The 22,984-nt window shown below is 46.4% G+C and overlaps 1 protein-coding gene and 3 non-coding genes across 8 annotated transcripts; 1 reads left to right on the forward strand and 3 right to left on the reverse strand.

Annotated features, from left to right (window-relative positions):
* Positions 1-248: 248 nt before the first annotated feature.
* Positions 249-16,769, reverse strand: LOC118236004 (bromodomain containing 8). Of its 5 annotated transcripts, none has more exons than XR_004766960.1 (20): positions 16,589-16,767; positions 15,769-15,865; positions 14,013-14,082; positions 12,898-12,947; positions 12,233-12,355; positions 11,738-11,818; positions 11,566-11,630; positions 11,164-11,306; positions 10,529-10,723; positions 9,836-9,932; positions 9,048-9,194; positions 8,614-8,768; positions 7,811-8,234; positions 6,591-6,634; positions 6,076-6,323; positions 4,519-4,611; positions 4,222-4,290; positions 3,387-3,716; positions 2,896-3,286; positions 249-792 (listed from the first exon to the last, which is right to left on the reverse strand). XR_004766960.1 is itself a non-coding variant. In XM_035433978.1 (20 exons), the coding sequence occupies exons 1-20, from the start codon at positions 16,605-16,607 to the stop codon at positions 733-735; spliced, it is 2,508 nt and encodes an 835-aa protein (XP_035289869.1). In that variant the 5' UTR covers positions 16,608-16,766; the 3' UTR covers positions 249-732. The 5 variants fall into 5 exon arrangements, 3 of the variants coding, with proteins under 3 accessions (XP_035289869.1, XP_035289870.1, XP_035289868.1); XR_004766959.1 differs by having other exon boundaries at positions 2,896-3,341; XM_035433978.1 differs by lacking the exon at positions 2,896-3,286 and adding an exon at positions 1,573-1,617 and having other exon boundaries at positions 3,434-3,716; positions 16,589-16,766.
* Positions 16,770-16,865: 96 nt separating this feature from the next.
* Positions 16,866-16,938, forward strand: trnaa-agc. Its single transcript has one exon. It is a non-coding gene; the product is annotated as a tRNA-Ala (tRNA).
* A 4,356-nt stretch (positions 16,939-21,294) lies between these two features.
* Positions 21,295-21,367, reverse strand: trnak-cuu. Its single transcript has one exon. It is a non-coding gene; the product is annotated as a tRNA-Lys (tRNA).
* A 1,373-nt stretch (positions 21,368-22,740) lies between these two features.
* Positions 22,741-22,813, reverse strand: trnak-cuu. The gene has a single exon. It is a non-coding gene; the product is annotated as a tRNA-Lys (tRNA).
* Positions 22,814-22,984: the final 171 nt, after the last annotated feature.

Genomic DNA, 22,984 nt, shown 5'->3' on the forward strand with positions numbered 1-22,984 from the left:
CTAAAAAGTACAAAACTAAAATGCAAGTGCAGAAATACTCCAGGGAGGTGTTTTTCAAATCAGTATCAAGGACTTGGCCAACAATTTTTTAAATATTGGAGAGGAAAAAAACAGTAGAACAGGAGATGTACTTATCTAAAATGCAGTTTACGAGACTTTACTGTACACCAGTGAATTATGTTCTGGATGTTTTTAAGTATCTCCCCCAAAATATTTTACCCAGTTTGTAGACAGTCAGGTCACACACATTTTTTCTTGATCATATTTATTTTTTTAGGCACATTCACAGTTAAAAAACACACACAAGCAGGCAACATAGCAGTATATATGTACAAGGGGAGATGTGACTACAAAACTACACGCTGTTAATACGACAACATGGAACGGATACACACAGTAATGTTTTTGCCTTTCCGTTTCTGTATTTGTTGAGTTAAAACGAACGCACGCACAGAATGGTGTTTCTTCCCTGTCCGTACTTTCCCTACAGAGACGATACACAGCGCAGACTGGTCCCGCCCTCCCCCTCCACTTCAGTCTAGCTCGCCATTGTGACATCACTTCTCCTTAGACCAATGAAAAGCTGGGACATAACGGAGGCCCAGCAATAAAAGTGGCCCGGTTTCTTTTTTTTTGCGTCAGTGAGCCTCGGTCACCGCAAATGAAACGGACGTTTTTTAAAAATCCCTTTACGGACGTTTACACGGCACAGTTTTTATCCCTCCCTGCAGTTCACTTCTTCATCTTCAGGTCTGCTTCAATGGCACAGCGGCGCCCCCTGCTGCCCCCATCCTGCAGCAGAGAGAACGAACGGAGGAGGGAGCTCTGAAGGTCAGCTCTGTGTCAGTCAAAACCTCAGGACACAGTATGGCTATGCTAACGGCACTGCATATTCTTGCGGTCCTTGCTACACAACTACAGGTCCTTCTAATACATTTCCGTAGTCCTGTTGCACTCAGACTACTTGGAAGTGCGTACATACTTTTTTTTTTGCCCCTGTAGATTACAGCATCTGTTAAAATGTAACGTAATGGCGATTGTTCTGTGCGTGTTCACGAACAGGAACGTACTACCACCCTTTTACACAAGCAAACCTATAGCCCAGTACATGAAGACACTGACACTTCACCTACACACTTCACCTGACCATTAAACATGAGTGATGCAGTACCACACAGGGGGCGCTGTTGTCCCGCAGAGTTGTACAGAGGACACTGAGGCTTCCTTCTACCCTAAGACACAGCTAATATACTGGTACAGAGCGTTTCCCACTGTTTCCACTGACTGGATCACCAGCTCACTCACTGAGAGTACAACACGAGTGTCTAAAACTATGTCCTTTAAATGCAGTCACAGTGTCAATGTGCAAGGGGTGAGTGTGTCTAATAGAGAGCATGTGGTGTTCAGGCATGTGTGTGGTGCTTGTAAGGGATGGTGTGTGCAGGTATTTGTTAGGGAATGTTAGGGATGTTGTGTGTGTGTCTGCGTGTGTGTGTGTGTAGTCCTTGTGGCGGTATCTGTTTTCCCCCAGAGTGTGTGTACTCCTGTACGCTGCAGATAACAGATACTTACAAAGAGAGAGAGAAGGAAGGCAGGAGAGGCCATTGGGACACTGTCCTGTGAGAGGACAAACAACAAAGTCAGAGAGAAGAAATAACACATACTACACACACACATACTACATACACATTCACATACACACCACACCCACAGATTATATACACACACACTACACACATACTTCAAACAAATTACACATTCACATACACCACACCACACCCACACATTATATACACACACACACAATGACGATACAGCATGCTCACACACTGAAGAGAGAGGGAGGAGCCAGAGGCCACAGGGCCAAAGGAAAGCAAGAAGCTGCTGTCACTCAACCCCCCCCCCCCCCCCCCCGCCGCCCCCCCGCCCCCCCATGCCCTTCGAGGCAGCCAGCTTCAGTCTGGATTCGATACCAAACTATGCCACACATCCTCAGTGTCTTAACAGGCCATGAGAGTGGCTTTACAACACTTTGAAGAGTAGGTTTTTTTTGGAATGTTTTTTGGAATCAGTAGTGATTGTTACATCACCATTAGAATGTTCAATTAAAAACATTCTAATCACAAACGTGTGATTTCACACTTTAAAGTGTTGACAAGAGACATTTAATAGGCCTTAATAGCTACAGATTATACACCATTTTATTAAGTTTAGGTCAAGCACAAAGCTAGTGCTCCGTGTATGAAATCAGGCCTGGAAACTACAACCCTGTGGTTGGAAGACCCAGGTCTTTAGCCACTACTTCTGCTTTCTCACTGTGCGACCTGTCGGTGTTCAGTGCAGAGTGGACATGGAGCGGGGCATCATAGCACCCTTAGGCAGGGGTGAAGGACAGACAGCAAGAGAAGGAAAAAAGAAAGGACTAAAAGAGAAGAAGCGAGATCTCAAAATGATGTCACGGTATGCGTGTGTACATGCATGCGAAAGTGTGAGTGAATGGGTTCTTACTGGACATTCATTGGGTTCTTATTGTGAGCCTCTCAAGAGCCTCACCTCACTTACTCTTCTCAGATCAGCAAGCTGTGTACCTGCCCCACAGTGTAAGCAAGGCGCCACTGTTCTCAGATCAGTGCCGTGCCGTGCAGTGAGACTCACAGAGTAAATGAACTGAATCCGTGAGCAATGATGCTGAATGGAGCGAGTGAAAGCACGATGCCAAGTGCACGCGCTCATGCATGTAGTCAGCGCAGGCACAAGAACGCGCATCACTCTCACACCGAGCCAAGGACTTCACCTGCCTCCCATCTGTATTGACTGAGCCCTTCATTACATTATTTCTAACCCACAATCCATCTGTCCTCCCCTTGTCGGTAGAGTGGGTGTACTCTTTCTCACCTTGTCGGTAGAGTCCTACTTGCAGGTGGACTCTCTCTCTCTCTCTCTCTCTCTCACCTTGTCGGTGGAGTCCTGCTTGCAGGTGGACTCTCTCTCTCTCTCTCTCTCTCTCTCACTTTGTCGGTGGAGTCCTGCTTGCGGGCGGACTCTCTCTCTCTCTCTCTCACCTTGTCGGTAGAGTCCTACTTGCAGGTGGACTCCCTTTCTCTCTCTCTCTCTCTCACCTTGTCGGTAGAGTCCTACTTGCAGGTGGACTCTCTCTCTCTCTCTCTCTCTCTCTCACCTTGTCGGTAGAGTCCTACTTGCAGGTGGACTCTCTCTCTCTCTCTCTCTCTCACCTTGTCGGTAGAGTCCTACTTGCAGGTGGACTCTCTCTCTCTCTCTCTCTCACCTTGTCGGTAGAGTCCTACTTGCAGGTGGACTCTCTCTCTCTCTCTCTCTCTCACCTTGTCGGTAGAGTCCTACTTGCAGGTGGACTCTCTCTCTCTCACCTTGTCGGTAGAGTCCTACTTGCAGGTGGACTCTCTCTCTCTCTCACCTTGTCGGTAGAGTCCTGCTTGCGAGCGGACTCTCGTCCACGCAGGCTCTTGGCGCTGATGCCGGACTCGGACGTCTGCATGATGAGCTGGGTGGCCAGGAACTGCTGGATCTGCTCCAGGACGTCGCGCTGCATCTCCAGGGCCATGTGGTACACGTCGTGGTCCGAGCTGTTGTACATGACCGCGTTCTGGAACATCAGCATGATGTCGCGCTGGAACTCCGCCGTGGAGCGGATCAGACCCGTCTCGATGTTCTTCTTAATGGTGGACAGGTCCATGGGCCTGGAACACAAGCGTGCACACACACACACACACACACACACACACACACACACACACACAACACACGCGCACGCGCGCACACACACATGCACACACACACAAACACACACACACACACACGCACACAAAACACACACATGCACGCGCACACACAAAACACACGCACACACACACGCACGCGCGCACACACACACATGCACACACACAAACACACACACACGCACATCCACACACACATGCACGCACACATATATCTCAAAAAGCTAACATACACTAGCATTTTCCCTTGAGTGCGAAATGTCTGCTACAGCATTGTTTTTAAGCAGTGACAGGTTGCCTCTATTGTTACAGTAATTTACTGTTGTTTCAGCATCTATACGGGTGTCCATCAAACCTTAAGTATAGTCCTGTAAGTGACATCTAAACCTATTGTATGCCCTGTGTTATAACACATTCTGGTTCAGTGAACATCTGCTAAGTGAATGTAAATTTTAAATGCTGAAACCTGTGGACGATGCTGTGGTACCCGGGTGCAATGTCGTCTGTCACTGGCTGCAGGAACACGTTGGCATACCTGCAAGAGACAGCCCACAAAAACCATGGATTTCATCCGCAAACATTGTCAATCGCTGCCGTTCTTATGCCCTCCTGAGCTCAGGCTAAAGGCCACCCCAGCGGGAGCCATTCCAGCGCTTATTTGCCGGGAGAAATAGCTGGCGGGATCATTAGTGGTGTTTGTTTTGTTTGATCGTTTATTTAAAAACTCGTTAGCTCGGATTAACGTCTCTTCCTGGATCGGTACCTGTGATTGGCCGCAGCTCGCCACACAAGCATGATGGCCTTCTTCCAGATTTTCTGCGCCTGGATTGCCTCCTGGTCTTCACTGCTCATGGAACTAAGGGGAAAGGAGAGATTATACAATCTTTACACTACAACTACCCAATACAGCTTCAGACCTATTACTGACAGCTTCAGACTTACTGCAGACAGCTTCAGACTTGTTGCAAACAGCTTCAGACTTACTGCAGACAGCTTCAGACTTGTTGCAAACAGCTTCAGACTTACTACAGACAGCTTCAGACTTACTGCTGACTGCTTCAGACTTATGACAGACAGCTTCAGATTTACTGCAGACTGCTTCAGACTTATTACAAACAGCTCCAGACTTACTACAGACAGCTTCAGACTTACTGCAGACTGCTTCAGACTTATTACAAACAGCTTCAGACTTACTACAGACAGCTTCAGACTTACTGCAGACTGCTTCAGACTTACTGCAGACTGCTTCAGACCTATTACAGACAGCTTCAGATTTACTGCAGACAGCTTCAGACCTATTACAGACAGCTTCAGATATACTGCAGACAGCTTCAGACTTATTACAGACAGCTTCAGATTTACTGCAGACTGCTTCAGACTTATTACAGACAGCTTCAGATTTACTGCAGACAGCTTCAGACTTATTACAGACAGCTTCAGAGGTAATACTGACAGCTTCAGACTTACTACAAACAGCTTCAGACTTACTACAGACAGCTTCAGACTTACTACAGACTGCTTCAGACTTACTGCAGACTGCTTCAGACCTATTACAGACAGCTTCAGATTTACTGCAGACAGCTTCAGACCTATTACAGACAGCTTCAGATTTACTGCAGACTGCTTCAGACTTATTACAGACAGCTTCAGATTTACTGCAGACAGCTTCAGACTTACTGCAGACAGCTTCAGAGGTAATACTGACAGCTTCCGTCACCAATAAAGCAGAGAAGGTCCATTTATAATCAGCAAGTGTAAAGTTAAAATGAGAAAACCAAACTGTATTGTATAAACAAAAGTAAATACCACTGTCGAGCTAATCTTTACACCGCGATGTATACCGCAGGAAAGGGCAACCCAGGTCCTGCAAAGCTTTCACCTTAAATACAACAACCACATAGACCAAAGAAACCAGGTGAGGTGAGTTAACTGTAATCGACTGCTTTACTTGATCATTTAAGAGCCAAAACCAGCAGATACCCTGTAGCTTTCCAGGACCTGGGTTGGCCACCTCTGGCCTATGGCATTATTATCTCAAAAGGCCATCCAAAAAGAAAGATAATAGCTAAAGAACCCTGAACAGACGTGTAATAATGAACTCAGAGTGGTATCTTGATGGAGGCAGGACTAAGAACAGCATTGCAAATGGTGTGAGCTGTGTGGTGAAGGGGCAGGACTAGGCGGTATGGTGGGAGGGCAGAATGAATAAGAGCACTATAGCCAAGAGGGTGGGGCTTAGATTAGTACCGTATAGTGAAGAACGCGTGGCTAATCGCAGTGTTGCGAAGTGGGCGGGACTAAGAGCAGCGCAGCGACTTACAACTGTGAGGAGGCGGGGCTGCTGGGGATGGAGTCGGCAGTGTTGTGCATCTGCAGGGAGGAGGCGGTGTGGAGGCTGTACCCGTCCTCGCTCTCACTGGCCGGCGGCTCCAGCTCCGCCTCCGACAGGTAGGCCTCAGGCCCCTCCCCGTCCCCCCCACACTCCTCCCCGCCGTCCCCCTCTCCGCACCCCTTCATCTCAGACATGCTCCCGTCCTCCCCGTCGCTCCCTCCGTCCTCCTCCTTCACCTGGGGAAAAGAGAGAGAGAGCCGGAGCCAGAGAGGTTTAAGGACCCGGAAACGTGATTGGAGGATTGCAGGTTCAAATCCCTGCTGCGCTGCTGTGCCACTGAGCAGGGCTCACGTCCTGAGCTGGACATACAGCAAGTAAAATGTAGACCACACAGGCCATTATTACAGTAAAGATTAATGTATTGGAATATTTGTATGCAGTTTCTGTTGTGTTGCTATTGGACCTTTATTAATTCAGCTTCCTGTTTGTGGGGGCAGGGGTACCTTGGAGTGCTGCCCTGATGCCAAGCCATCCTCTGTCACGGATTCTGTGGGAGTGAGTGAGAGAGAGAGACTCGGGTTTCAAAAGTTCTGAATTCAACATTCTGTTCAGCATCTTTATTTAGCCTAACATTTTGTAGAATACACAGCTTTTTGAGAAAGGTCAAATTCTGAAACAAATCAAGTAATAAAAAAAACTAAAGACAAAGCTCTGATCAAAGTAAAAGGTGGGAGGAGAGGGAGAGGTGGGAAGAGCAGACTACAGTCATACGGGAATTACACAATGCATGTACGCAAGTACATGTGTTTGTGTATGTGTATGTGTGTGTTAATGTACGTGCAAGTGCATGTGTAAATGAGTGCGAGTGAGTGTGTATGTGTGTGTTAATGCAGCGTTTCCCAACCGGTGTGCTGTGGCGCTCCGGTGTGCCGTCAGGCGAGGTCAGGTGTGCCGTGTGAAAAATCCTTAAAAAAATTTTAATGTTCAAATGAATTAAAAAAACCTAAATGAACAAATCCCATTTATAAATAAATGTCATTTAAATGGATATCGCTTAACTCAAACCCCAAAAGAACATTTAGGCCTACTGCTGACACGTCACATCAACGTCAGTACATCGCTCGCGGTTTTTTTCTGTCGGCATGGTGTGCCATGAGATTCTGTAAATGTGGAAAGTGTGCCGCAGAAGGAAAAAGGTTGGGAAACGCTGTGTTAATGTGCAAGTGTATGTGTACATGAGTGTGTATGTGTGTGTTAATGTATGTGCAAGTGTATGTGTACATGAGTGTGAGTGTGTATGTGTGTGTTAATGTATGTGCAAGTGTATGTGTACATGAGTGTGAGTGTGTATGTGTGTGTTAATGTGCAAGTGTATGTGTACATGAGTGTGTATGCGTGTGTTAATGTATGAGCAAGTGTATGTGTAAATGAGAGTGAGTGTGTATGTGTGTGTTAATATGCAAGTGTATGTGTACATGAGTGTGTATGCGTGTGTTAATGTATGAGCAAGTGTATGTGTACATGAGTGTGAGTGTGTATGTGTGTTAATGTATGTGCAAGTGTGTGTGTAAATGAGAGTGAGTGTGTATGTGTGTGTTAATGTATGAGCAAGTGTATGTGTAAATGAGAGTGAGTGAGTATGTGTGTGTTAATGTATAAGCAGGTATATATGTAAATGAGTGTGAGTAAGTATGTAAGTATGTGTGCGTATATTCTTACACACCTGGGCAAGGCGTGTCACCTCCGGCCCACTCCTCGCTCTCACACTTGATGCTGATGAGGGAGGAGGCGGGGCTTCCCTCCCTCTGCCCCTCCTCCCTGCTGGCCCCGCCCTGCAGGTTGGGGTCGAGGCGCGCCCCCGGGGCGTGGACGGGGTCCAGGCCGAAAGAGGAGGAAGGAGCAGGCGTGGTGTGGGGGTGAATGGGTGCGCTGTCGTGGTGGGCGGGGCCAGATACCAGGGGGGCGGAGCCTCTGGCTTCGTGCTTCAGGTCGAGGCCGCAGTTGGCGGAGGAGGGGCCGGACTCGGGCGGTTTGAAGGGCCCCGGCTCCCAGGGGCCCGGGAGGGTGTGGCTGTCCACCGCCTCCTCACACAGAGACAGGGCCGCCTCCACGGCAGCAGCGTCCAGGGCCTCCGCGTTGTCATCCACCTGGGAGAGAGGGGAACGGAGGGAGAGAAGGAAAGGCAGAGGCATAGACAAAGATGGGAACCCAGGGAGAGAATGCAGAGAGAGAAAAAGAGAAGGGAGGGAGAAAGAGTAAGAAAAAGTCAAAGAAGAGGAGAGATGGAGAGTGAGACACTTTTCCTTTTTTCCTATTGCAGACTTTGCTTGTAGTCTCGTGCAGCGGTAGCACCAGGCCAGATCAGGACGAGATCAAGCTAACCCTCAGTGAGTCATGACACAGTTTCAGTTTCTCTAGCATGAAACACGGCGCAGAGACAGTGCGGCATCTGCGTGTCTCCAGGAGGTCTGCTTAACACCCTGAGCTCTATGGTGAGTATGTAAGAGAGGGGGGTCAGCTGATGACCTTCTCCTCTATGATGGCGATGATGTCTCCCACGGTCTCCAGGTCCAGCTCGTCACCCATGTAGGACACGGTGACCAGGTCTTCCTCGCCCAGCTCGCCCGCCTTCCCCTCACCCGCCGGGGGGCTCCCCACGGGAGCCAACCGGGCGTCCGCGCCTGTACGGGCACAGACATGGTACACGGTCATTCGCTTCTGCCTTAAATCAGCCGACAAAATAGACAAGAATGAGTGAGAGAGAGAGAGAGAGAGAGAGAGAGACAGAGAGGCAGACAGACAGAGAGAGAGGGAGAGAGGCAGACAGAGAGAGAGGGAGAGGGAAGGAGAGGGAGGGAGAGAGAGACAGAGAGGCAGACAGACAGAGAGAGAGAGGGAGAAAGGGGGGGAAGGGAGAGACAGAGAGGCAGAAAAAGAGAGAGAGAGAGAGAGAGAGAGACCTGTATTGAGCGAGGAGGGGGTGTCCTGTGTGGGGAGCGTGGCAGCAGTGGGGGGGGTGTTGGGCGGGTCGGCGGCGGCCAGCGAGCCCAGGGGGGAGGGGAACTGGGCGGGGCCAGCCTCCAGCAGGCGAGACAGCGTGGGAGCACCTGCCACACGGACGGACGGACGCACGGACACGGCACAGAGAGAGCAGCAAGGCCTTGAGCAAACACATCATAACAAGAGCACACTCAACCGTGGCAACGAACGAGCACGCAAATACACATGTGTGCGTGTGTGTGTACCAACTGCTGGAGTTGTGGTTCAGTTGTGTGTGTGTGTGTGCCCATGTGCACACTATGACATCACAAACCTGTGCGCTTACTTATGATATCATAAGTCCCCAGAAGAGCAACTTAACAAGTCCCCTGTCAGCTACCCTTGCTTTATAATATCCTGGACATGTGATTTTTTTGTTAATAGAGGGCTACGTGTCTGAAATAGCTCAAGGTCTTACTTGTAGCATGAACAGAAAAGGGCATCCCCATGAGGCACCTCTTAGCCATGTGTCCCCAAGACGTAACAAAAACAAGTGTGTGTGTGTGTGTGTGTGTGTGTGTGCGTGCGTGTGGGCCTAGTGCAGGAGTTAAGGTTCAGCTGTATGTGAGTGTGTGCATTCAGTCCTCACTTCTTTGAGCGGCAGTGTAGCAGGTACTGCGCCCCCTGGAGGTGCACAACCAAGCGTCTGAGAATCAGTGTCACACAAGCCTCTTCGGAGTAGTTTAAAGGAAGCAGTTGGCATGGTTACCTGTTGCTTGGGAAACAGACATGGCAGAGGCCACGAGCTGAAGGTCAGGTCCAAGCACTCCGGTCACGTGACCCACGGGGATGTCTCCTTCTCCCACCTGAAAAGCAAGCGTCCGTCTGTCCGGCAGTCCCGTCCAGAACCCCGTCAGAGTGGGTACGACTGCACCCTGCTCTCCGTTTCATCTACCCCACTCCACTTCTGTCATTTATTTCCCATCCATCCCTTTTCTCATCCTCTCCTCTGTCTCCCTCCGTTTTTCCTTCAAATTCCTCTTCAAATTCACACTACGCTTCATTGCCATGACTCTCCTTAAATATAAACACAGGCATTGCTGTTCCATGACATCAGGCCAATTCCAATCTAAATTAAAATAAATTGATCTGCTACTTCCAAATCAGTTTCACTTAACCCAATATAAAGCACAAGATAAAATGTAAGTTCACATGCATATGTTTGCACACACACACAAATACCAAATGTAAAAGTTTTGCTGTACCTCACTCTATCGCTCTCTGTCTACCTGTCCATCCCTCCCTATCCCCCCTCACTTTTTCTCCATCCCTTTGTCTACCCACCCACCCCCTTCTTTTCCCTCTCTCCCCCCTCCCTCTCTCTCTCTCTCTCTCTCTCTCTCTCTCTCTCTCCCCCCCCCCTCTCTCTCTCCCCCCCCCCCCCTCCCTCCCTCTCTCTCACCAGTCGGGGGCTGGTGGGCAGCAGGCTGCCCTTCTTCAGCAGTTCGGAGAGCAGAGGGGAGGGTGGGGGCGTGGCCTTCTGCCCCAGGAGCTTCTTCTGGGGGGAGTCGTCCAGGAGCGCCCCCAGGCCCGTCTCCCCCGAGCCAGGGCCCGTGGCCACCTCCGGCAGGGGCATGAACACTGCCGGTCCTGGAGCCTGGAGGAGGAACAGGAAGTGGTAAGAGCGGCGGTGCAGGAAGTGACACGGGAAGAGGGGCACGAAGGGAAGGAGTCACGTTTCATCTTGTGCAGAGAGGCGGGCAGCGGTGCTCTGAGTATTGAGCTCTGCAAACTGCTGGCTGTTGGTTCGATTTACAGGTGAGAGGAATGAGAGGTCAATGTTGTGGCTCCATTAAATTGCAGACACTATACATTTTTAATGGTGCATTAATGACAAATGTATATATATTTTTTTAGTTTTGGTGCAATGGGCAAAGCTATTTTGAGCTACAGTACCACTACTGAAGGCAGAACTACATTTTCCGGCATTACTTTCAAAATATTTTAATAAGCTATTTTTGTAAATTGTCCAGGGTTATAGGAACTGTGGTATCAGAGGGTGGGAGGATGGGGGAGGTTAGAGACAGAGGAACTCACCGCGGGTGTGGCACCTGGGTCCTCGGGAACGGGCTGGGGCGGGTCCACCAGGGGGAACTCCAAGCTGGGGGAGCTGGCCCCCGGAGGGGACCGTACCGTCACGCTGGGGACCCGTTTGGGGGTGTTCTTCACCGCCTGCCGTGCTGGCAGGGAAAGGGACCGTAGCTGGATTTTCCGCCATTTTGCTTATGTCATCGTTTCCTCAGGCTAATACGAGGCTATACATTCATATCATTTCACTTCATTCTGTTGCTAGCGAATGTCAATGTTTCATATTAAGTTGATGCTATTGCTAACACTTCCAGAGAGGGACTGATAGACAAAAGGAAGAACGAGAGGGCCAGAGGGAGAAGGGAGAAAAGGAGAAGCATGAGACTGATTGGTGGTGGTTAGATTCTGTACCTTGATAGGCCGCATCGGTGGCTTTCTTCTTAAGCTCCGCCTCCTCCTCTTCCGTTTTCTTCTTTCTGTACACAGATGTAACAGCTGACAGTTAAACGCTTGCAGGCCTCCTGTCGGTCAGGCACTGAACTGATGAGACAGGATGGGCAGGGAGCAGACTGGCATCTCTTACTGTACGATCTCCCCCCACAGCTCGTCAAGCTTTGAGTCCAGATGGCCGGCCTGGATCAGCTCCGCCTCCTTCTTCAACTTCCTGTGAACACAGACAGCCGAGGTCTCAGGCAGGGGTCTCAAACTCCGGCCCTGGAGGGCCGCAGTCTCCGCTGGTTTCTGTGATTTCCTGTCAACAGCAGCCGATGTAGGCCTCGGAAACAAGGTGTGCGGACTCTTTCGCCAATCAATGACTTAAATTAAGCACTGAAATGCAGGAATACGCCAAAAAACCAGCAGACACAGCAGCCCTCTGGGGTTGGAGGCTGAGATCCCTGGTCTATGGGGGCCCGACTGAAGCGCAGTGTGAAAGTGAGGCTTCACACACATGAAAACAGGATGGCGCATGTGCGCACCATCAGCGAGCTACTGACCTGAACCAGTCACTGCGCTTCGCCTGTGTACCTGCGTACATCTGCAGCTCGTTACGCTGCGCACACCTGCGTTATCACCGCACCTGTGTTTCTCCTGGGTCTCTTTGATCAGCCTCTTCAGCTCATCGATCCTCTCTGCCGTGAGTCTGCGCACGATCACGTCCTCCACCGTCTCCACCACCTCGCCCTTCTCCCCCCGCTTCCGCCTGAGAACACACACACACCGCAGGAACACACACCCACATGCACACACGAACGCACGTGCACACACACACCGCAGAACACACACCCACATGCACACACGAACACACGTGCACACACACACACACACGCACACCACGCGCACGAACGCATGTGCACACACACATACACGCAAGCACACACACACACACATGCACACACACACACACACACACCACGCGCACGTGCACACACACATACACGCAAGCACACACACACATGCACGCACGCACGCACGCACGCACGCACACAAACCAAAAAATTTTCAGGAACCAAAAATTGGGCAGTGCTACCTTGTGACTGTGGGAGTTAAAATCATACGATCTGATCAAAAAAAGTCATTGACAGATCGCTGAAAGCCAATGAATTGTCCCTCTGTGATGTTCCAGCAAGGCAGCATCCCTCCCTCTTGCCCCATGCACTTCCCCCATGCCAACACACAGCCCTTAGAAGAACCGACAGATAAGCTCTCCCCTTGTTGAACAGCACAACAAATCAGCAGGCTCACTTAGGCGTCTCTGTGGTCTCCAGGAGCTCACTGTATTGGGAGGCACAGTGCTGGAAGGGGTAAAAAAAAATAGGATGAAACATAACTATAAGCATAGCAGTCATTTTTAGAACCAGTAACAGCTCAACAAGAAGTGACAGAAACAGCTATCCTGATTCAACACATTCACCATGTCCTGTCAGCATATTCAATATTAGGCCAAGGGCAAAGGTGGAAAGGAGTCCTGTGAATTAAGTGCAGTTGGAAAAACAAAGTTTGGAAAAGATCTGAACCAGGAACTCATGCTGAGCTGCTGTTAAGAGCTTTGGGGGTAATGCCATGGCTGTCAGTACCTACCCCAAAGCTGTGTATCATTGGAAACTGGTTTTTGGTTAACCTTAGTTTTAAGCAAAACTTTGTATTACTTGGACCTACTGCACATTTAAGTATATAGGGACCTCAAAAGAGATGTATACTGACCACACTGTTATGAGCTAAGAAAATCATTTGACACCATCGGACAGAAAAACTCCTGCTATTCAACACAGGAGAATATGCTACTAGCTACTTTGGTTTTAGAAAAGATTGTCTATCATTTGAAGGAAAAGAGCAAAGCAAAACGCAATGGAGACTGGCAAAGACCAATATATTTCCAAATCTTGCTAATTATATGCTGTGCGATGTTCATTTATATACTTATAATAACCTTTAAACTATTTACTGTACAATGTTCCCATTTCTAACAAACTCGCTTGATGAACCTTGTTTGTTTTACCCTGTCTCCGTGTTAAATCCTTGTGACCATTTATTTAAAATGCTTTGAAAGGTATATTTTAAATCTAAACTGTTAATATTAAAAGGGGAGGGGGTCCCCATAATAAGCAGGGAAGGAGGGGCTTGTATTGGGGCGGAGAGACTTGCCTAACATTCAGAATGAGCAATACATTTTTACATACTATCATACTAAAGCGTTTAGGCATTGGCATGTGTCTTATTTGGATAAAAAAAGATGTTCATTTTCATATTCTCTTTATATACCAGCAACTCCACCAGCCAGAATACTTTGAGCTCACTGTGACTGACACAAACACTGTGAGGGCATTAGCGTGTGTAGTGTGTTTCTGTGTGCGTCCTACCTTCTGTGAGAACCAGTCCGGGGGCCGACCCGGTTCGGCAAAGGGCTTAATGGCCCTACTGACCGACACCCTAGAAGACAGAGAGAGAGAGAGATCTCTGCATTACTATATAGCTTGAAGCTGTTGAGACAAATACAACCTCATGGAGACACAGACAGTCGCTTGAACAGCCAAGCCTAATGGGAGTGTGGTGCAGTTCTTTGTGAAGAAACCAGGCTTGCAACCCCAGAAGGTTCAATTTGCAAGTGGGGCACCGTTGTTGTACACTTGGACAAGACATTTAACCTGAATTATTTCAGTAAAATAGCCAGCTCAGTAAATGGACAGTGTGTTAAAATAGTTTAATGTATCTGTGGCTCTGCCATCTCCTATGCTAAATAATGAACAAATACATGAAGAGAAGACAAAGAACAGTAAAACAGAACAGTGTTGACACAGAGGGAGACACAGCAAGCACAACAGTAACAAAAACAAATAAGTGATCCTGGCTGATCCAGGTACACTCAGTGACCACTCCTAGTAGACTTGGGTCAAATGCATATTTAAAGTACTTCAAAATCAAAGTATTTTAAAATACCTTATTAACAAATACATGTTGTTTGAATATTTGAATGTATTTGGAAATATGTTTTATATATATATATATATATATATATTATTATTATTATTATTATTATTATTATTATTAATAATGATAATAATAATAATATATTATTATATATTATTATCTGAGTGTTTTCTGACAAAAAAAGTAAATGATGTAGTAAATATTTGTATTTACAATTACACCATATATGTGTCACAATATTAGCTATATTCTGTGTCAGTGAAAAACAGCAAACAAAACACCATTGATTGGGCTCATTTCAAGTTTTAATTACAACATGCATTTATTGTACAGTACACAACTTAACCTTCTCCCAGTGAAGGCTGGAACACAACCAAGAAATTACTCATTCCAATCAGTGTCAAAATGTATTACAAATTGGTCAAAGCAAGACAGCAGACATCCATCCAATTTAAATATCCCAAAAAAAAGTCCCATGCCTGACCCTGCACCACAGATATAGCCATAGTATCTGGCTAACACAGAATACCATGCTTACCAAGAGAAAACAGTCAACACGGTTGCTGTAAGACAGGGTGTTGATGCCAGAGATGCACTTTCTCTCGACTATCAGAAAAAATATCATGACATGAAAAATGTCTCAAAACAACTCTGACAATCATCAATATTTGTGAATATTAGAAAATGAACATATTACTGGGCGATACAAAAATTAGAGACCTTTCCTTGTCTAGAGACTAGTGGAGTTTTATTTGAATTCTGTCATTTACCCATATTTTACATAAATCATATTTTGATGTTCTTTCTTCATTAAAGACTAATCGATATCTCCTCATTTTGGATTTAAAAATGTTTTGGTAACAAAATGGTGTTTATTGCTATACCGTTAAACTTTAAAACTTTAATAAATGGGGGTGGGGCTCCAATCATGGTGCGCAATACAAAGGTCCAGTTGCATTTTCGCAGATGTTGGTTGGCAGCACATCCCACAAATCCGGTAATCTTCATATTATGTTCACGTGTTGATCACCAGTGTTAATCCAATCATTAGGACCCATCTATGTGACATGCGTAACAGATCTGCCCTAGGGCTACACACGTGTACAAGCACAAAGACTCATACAAGTTCGGAACAACAGACAAGACGAGACAGGCAGGCGGCCCGAAAAGCCATCTTGTGTTATTTACCAGTTTTGGTCTCCGCTTTTCATGACGGAGGAGGCCAAGCAAAGCTTCTCTCGCACCGACCAGGGTTCTGTTGGGCCGAGAGACAGCAGCTTGTGCTCTAGGGGGGCGGGGACAAAAACGGAGACGAGAGTACAGGAATGATGGAGACAGTGCTATGATTCATACAGTTCGGAAAATATAGGGAGGGCAGAGACCTATGTTGCCTAAAATAATACTTAATGTTGTTCTAAACGCGTATTTTTTTTTAGTAATAAAAAGCAATTAGGTAGCAGGTTAAAAAATACATATACTACGAGCTAAATAGCTTATGTCCGCAATGCTGCACAGGACAACGACAAAAAAGGAGGTTTGGATATATTCACGTGAATAACTTGACAATACACACTTCTGACAAACGCTAACTAATGGAAATGAGGGGCGTGTAACCAGCTAGCCAGCCGACTGTAACAACATCTATTAATAAGCATACATCATAATAGATTTTTCCTGACGTTACGTTGCTGTAACGTTATAAATGAACAAATCAAACTTATAAGACGTGTAGCTGAAAACGACTTGCTGCAACAGAATCGACACAAAACACCACATCCAAGCTTGTAAGCAAGCTAGCACTTTTTAGCGAATTTGTTTTGTCATTCAGTTTCATACACGCAGGCTACCGAGTTACCTAGCTAACACTCTGAATCATTGCCAGTGACAGAGCCGATACATTTAAATATGCTACTGATGCATGATTTTTTCCTTTAAGTTTCCTTTTTTGTTTAAACCCTGAATAGCTGGATAAATGCTTTTTATTTACAGAACGGGGTACAATACTCACTGCCAACCCCGCTCGCCATGTTGCTCTGACAAATGCTTTACCCCGCCTTCTTCGTTCTTCACAATCGAAACTATAGAAATCCCTATGTTGCACACTGGGGCTTGTAGTTTCTGTTTTGTCATAGCTCACAGTTTGTCGTATTAAACTACAATGTTATTATATATTCAGAATCATTATAATAATTCTTTGTGACTGTGACTCATTAATGTGAGAAATTTATATAATATGGACGTATCATACAGTCTAAAAATTGAGTGTATGAGAAAGGCTGGACGTCGGGGGATTAGCTCAAATGGTAGAGCGCTCGCTTAGCATGCGAGAGGTAGCGGGATCGATGCCCGCATCCTCCAAACAATGTTTTTTTAATTTTTTATTTAACATCATTTTCAACAGGACAAATACAATTATGAGTTAATCACAAAAAACTTTGTTCTAAGTGCAATGTTTGCATTTGCCAAAAGCCCCAAAAGACAAGAAATTAAATCAATCGGCCCTTACGCTAACATCAGCATGCTCGCCATCAAGGGCCGGGGAATCAGCACAGATCTTTGACAATGGCTACAGCTCTGTATATGTCTACTGTACTTCAAACTTCAAACAACATGTACTCACCACTGGGCAGATTGCTTAAGATTCAAACCTTCTCTCAAAGAGCCTAATTCATACCATTCAGAGTACTGAAAAGGCCAACCCGGAGGGCTCTAGCTAAGTTTTTGGTGATTTACACTGACCTAGATGGTCTCTTTTGGCTGCCCTCACTGATCCAACACATTATCACAAATTGAGTGCTTGTCACTTTGGACAGAGTCAGAGTGACTGGCTATTGCTAATGTCGGTGTGCCTGCCTGCGACATCGTTGCTGGTCTCCCGTTGTCCTCATCTAATGTTCGTTGAGAACTTCAGAACAATGGAATAATTCAAACTTGGAGAAGCTAGCCTGATTTTCTAAGTTAGCATTGTGGCTCCTCGTGTTAAGCCTATGGACATTTCTGTGTCCAAATTTAGAATTTGTATTCTATTTAATAAAGCCTACAGCCATGGAAATATAACGCATGAAAATACATCTGAAGATGCTTCCACTTCTCTGACCTAAACAGATTAACTGTCTGGTGACTGCAGCCTTGGCCAGGAGGTGATGTCGTCAGACGGTGTCCAACATTCATCGGGTGTTTCGACCCTAAACCTTAACACCCTCTCTTTGGTGAGTTGGCAGTGGTGGCCAAATCACTGCCCATCTCCTCCTGGCTTCCAGCTCAACTCTTCCCTCCTGTTCCATAACCAGCAAGAGGCTCTTTCTGCTGCCTCCCCCAACCTGTGGGCTCCTGTCATTCCAATGGCTTTAAACATTCTGTACACCAGTGTTTCTCAACCCTGGTCCTGGGGACCCACTGCCCTGCATGTTTTAGATCCCTGCTCCAATACACCTGATTCAAATGAATGGGTCGTTATCAGGCTTCTGCAGAGCTTGATGATGACCCATTCATTTCGATCAGGTGAGGCGGAGCAGGGAAACATATAAAACATGCAGGGCAGTGGGTCCCCAGGACCAGGGTTGAGAAACACTGCTCTAGACTGACTGTGCAGGGAATCCTCGGCAAATAAAATAAAATGCATGCATGTCAGGAACCGTTGGGTTTAAATTATGTTTGAGCAAAAAAAGTCTGAATTTTTGATGCTATATTTTTAGGGTTAACCCTATGGTGAAACATAGCTATACCAAATGGTGACTGTAGTCCACCGGCGAAATGGCACTGAGATTGGTTTTGAAATGTTGGAGATATCAGGTTCAAAAATCGCTGTTTTACATGGGAGAGCTGACCAACGCAAACATACACGGAGCGCGGCTGTTGTAATTCTTCACACTACATCACAGAGACTGTGTTGAAAATATTGTGTATGGTTATTGATGATGTCAGTTACGTAATGACATTAATAGCACAAGTTACATGTCCAAGCTTCTGCAGTATGCTCCTTGAGCAGAGTGTGTATTCTTTCCACCTAGGCGGTGTTATGTGCAGAAGTCAGTGACGATAAACTACTACAAGTATACAATACATATACTATACACATAAGCATCTAGTGGATTATATCCTTGGCTACAGTCATTGATCAACCTGCCCTTTCCTCCCACCCGACCGAAAGAGAGCCAAAGGAGCAGAAGGGAGTAGCTGCCGCAGTGAGTGGTAATCAAGCAGGTACGAACACCAACCAGGAAGTTCACACGACCATACACAGACCAGATTCAGTGGACTCAATGAGTATGGGTTCACTGAAGACTGGTCGACTCCTGATCTACCTCTTGCCCTCCAAGAGGGTATACAGGGTATCTCACTCAGAGTATACATAAATCAAATGGCACCCAACAGTGACCTCGGCACCCTATACTTCCGCAGCACCTCCCGCAAGATACCATGGGGCACACGGTCATATGCCTACTTCAAATCCACAAAACACATGTAGACCGGATAGGCAAACTCCCATACCCCCTCAAATATTTGCGAGAGGGTAAAAAGAGAGTCTGCTGTTCCACGGCCTGGACGAAACCCACATTGTTCCTCCTGAATCTGGGGTTCGACAATCAGTCGTAGCCTCCTTTCCATAGACTTTCCCAGGGAGGCTGAGCAGTGTGATTCCCCAATAATTGGCACTGGACAGAATTGGAACATGGGCGTCTCTGGGACAATGAGTAAAACGCAACGCCCAACGTGGGGCTCGAACCCACAACTCTGAGATTAAGAGTCTCATGCTCTACCGACTCTATACTCCGACACCCATCGGAGGCTGAGGAGTGCGATTCCTCCTTACCTGCTCCCTATTATTAATGCCTCTCTTGCCAGTGGCTATGTTCCGTTTGACTTTAAGATGGCTTGCGCTACACCAATCCTCAAGAAACCCAAATTAAGCCGCGTTTCGACCGCAGGAACTAGGGTCTAAATTAAGTTCCGGGGACTTTATTTTACCCCCCAAAAAGTTCCTGCTCGGGGGGTAGTACTTTCCAAAAGTACCGGAACCTTTGGGGTGGGGCGCAAGCGCTGAAAATTTCTGATTGGTCGACTACTTGCAGTGTTTTATTTCAACCGACATTTTAAAAAATCTGCAGCCGCAAACCGATTTATTTTCATAATAACTTGAAATCAAACTTGTATGTTATGCGGCGCAGTAGCCTACTTTTGGTTATAGCCTGCCAACGTCTTGGAATTATAACGTGTGCTCTTTTCTTGCTTTAGTATTCGTTTTATAAAATGCTAAGCATTCGTGCTAGGACAGCATATTACGTACCAAAACATTCAAACGGTTTAATTCGGTTGCTGAATATTTTCTTCCGGATTTTCTTTGTTAGCCCGTTGTAATTGACTCAGAACGTTTGATACAGTTAGTGTGAGGTATGCGGTAGTTCTGCGTAATTTACATTGGTGATACAGTAAAAGCAAACTGGAAATCACCTTCCGCACTTTTTGTCAGGGTGAAATAACAGGTTAATTCTAGTAATCGTCCCTTTTGCTTTTTCAGACTGCTGTAATTTTACTCTGCCATTCTTCAATTCCACAAGAAGACCAGGAAGACTATGGACTAATTTATGGTGCATGGTTAGAATCTGGAGGGCACACTTCGCTACTTGGCTAGCAGTAACTTTAAGGAAAGCAAACGGTGGCTGTACCACTGCTAATTTAAATTTTCACGCAAGTCCGAGTTTTATTTCTATTCTTCTCATTTTGCGATTAGCATACATGGAATTGACGATGAGAAAGTAATCAATTCAACAGCAAATTGTTCACAACGTGTGCATGTTTTCTGCTGTTGTTGCCAGTTATTTGTGGAATGTGAATGCAATCTGTCGCCTCGGATGTCAAGACATGAAAGTGAATGTTCGCATAAAAACATAATGAATGTGTTTGAGAGGATATACAAAACAGTTACAATCTGACTATTGGCCTGTTATATCCTATTTGTTGCATAACAATGGTCCACGTTCAACTACCAATGACAGTTTTGCTTGACAACGGTAAAATATGCCCAAACGGCTACGGAAGAACATTTCAATTTCAGGTGATTAAATCGATAAAAATCAATAAATACAAAGGTAACCATATATAGTCATTGTTGGTAACCCGTTGTATATAAGTGGAATAAACCCCTCCGGGCTGTCCTGGTTATTAGAAAATAATGTAGGCTGCTTCGGTGGTAGTATGGGGTTACAGAAGAAATCATAAGACAGATGGATCGACGACAACGTCGCTTTTTCATATTCATACGTCAGTGGGCCTAATCTTCACGGGACTTTAGACCGCGGTGGAAACGCAGACAACAATGGGCTGAAGGAACTTTTTAGTTCCTTGAAAAGTAGTTCCTGGGACTAAAAGTTCTTTTGGTGGAAACGCGGCTATAAACCCCTCTGATGTCAAGAACTATCGACCGGTATTGCTTCTACCTTTTCTATCCAGAACCCTTGGACGAGCAATGCTGAAACAACTATCATCTTTTCTCTATCAGAACAGCCTGCTTGATCGTCGCCAATCTGCCTTTCGATTTCAACACAGACTACCCTCCTGGCTGTGATGGAGATGCTCCCCACTGCAAGGGCCTCATCCCTCTCCTCTGTCCAGATCCTCCTAGAACTGTCTGCAGTATTCGACACGGTCACCCACAAACTATGTGACTCCACTTTGGCTGCGATGGGCATCTCTGGGACAATGAGTAAAACGCAACGCCCAACGTGGGGCTCGAACCCACGACCCTGAGATTAAGAGTCTCATGCTCTACCGACTGAGCTAGCCGGGCAACACAGACACATAGCACAGGTTGAGGAGTGCGATTCTGCCTTACCTGCCCCCTATTATTAATGCCTCCCCTGCCAGTGGCTATGTTCCATCTGACTTTAAGATGACTTTTGCTACACCAATCCTCAAGAAACCCAACTTAAACCCCTCTGATGTCAAGAACTATCGACCGGTATTGCTTCTACCTTTTCTATCCAGAACCCTTGGACGAGCAATGCTTAAACAACTATCATCTTTTCTCTATCAGAACAGCCTGCTTGATCGTCGCCAATCTGCCTTTCGATTTCAACACAGATTACCCTCCTGGCTGTGATGGAGACACTTGCCACTGCAAGGACCTCATCCCTCTCCTCTGTCCAGATCATAGACCGTAGAAAAATATGGACAAAGTGCTTCATGACGTCACGCACTGGTTTGCTATGGTTAGTGCTCACTGGTGCATGAAGCCCAAACTAGGGCGCAGCCACATTGCCCGTTGCAACCAACGCAAGCGCAATGGAGCGAAAGACTGGAGTCCACGACTACAGGAAAATCCACCCTGACTACCTTACATGGTAATTAGACACGCCAACTTCTGGGCAACAAGTGTGGCCTTGCAACCTCAGAGCCGTGCTGTCATAACATTTCAAAAAAGTTAATTGTGCAAGATACGTTTAGAGTTAAGATGTTTACATAGAAAAATATATAAAACAGATCACTAGCTAACTAGCTACCTAGTTATATAGACAGATAGATAACAGAACTCTAGATAGCTTGACAGATATATCATGAGATAACTAGCTAGCAAGTTAGATAGATAGACAGATCGATAGCAAGACAGTAAGCTTGCTCCCCCTAGCTAAGTAAATCCCGCTACCTCGTCAACAAGAAATCAGAGCTATATTTTTACAGACTGCCGGAAGCTAAAGAAATGAGAAGCAAATGGATCGCTGCAATTCGCAGAAACAACTGGAATCCAGGCACCAAAACGTGGATTTGCGGTTGTCATTTTGTGTCAGGTATGTTGGATTTTTGGGTACAATCATATCTTAAGTTATGTAGTATATTGACTACTCATCAATTAAATATTTTGCATCTTTCATTTATATTCTGTGTATCTGTAAAGTTTTTGTCAGCATTTATTAAAAAACATCCATGATGATGAGCCTTGTGTTCTACAAACAAAGGGGGGATGGTCAGACAGTGTTAGCTAGCCAAGCATACAAGTTAAGATATGTGGCTGAGATGGAGACACTCGCCACTGCAAGGGCCTCATCCCTCTCCTCTGTCCAGATCCTCCTAGAACTGTCTGCAGTATTCGACACGGTCACCCACAAACTATGTGACTCCACTTTGGCTGCGATGGGCATCTCTGGGACAATGAGTAAAACGCAACGCCCAACGTGGGGCTCGAACCCACGACCCTGAGATTAAGAGTCTCATGCTCTACCGACTGAGCTAGCCGGGCAACATGGACTCACAGCAGAGGTTGAGGAGTGCGATTCCTCCTTACCTGCCCCCCATTATTAATGCCTCCCCTGCCAGTAGCTATGTTCCATCTGACTTTAAGATGACTTGAGCTACACCAATCCTCAAGAAACCCAACTTAAACCCCTCTGATGTCAAGAACTATTGACCG

Source organism: Anguilla anguilla, chromosome 9 (assembly GCF_013347855.1).
Source record: "Anguilla anguilla isolate fAngAng1 chromosome 9, fAngAng1.pri, whole genome shotgun sequence".
Lineage (NCBI taxonomy): Eukaryota > Metazoa > Chordata > Actinopteri > Anguilliformes > Anguillidae > Anguilla > Anguilla anguilla.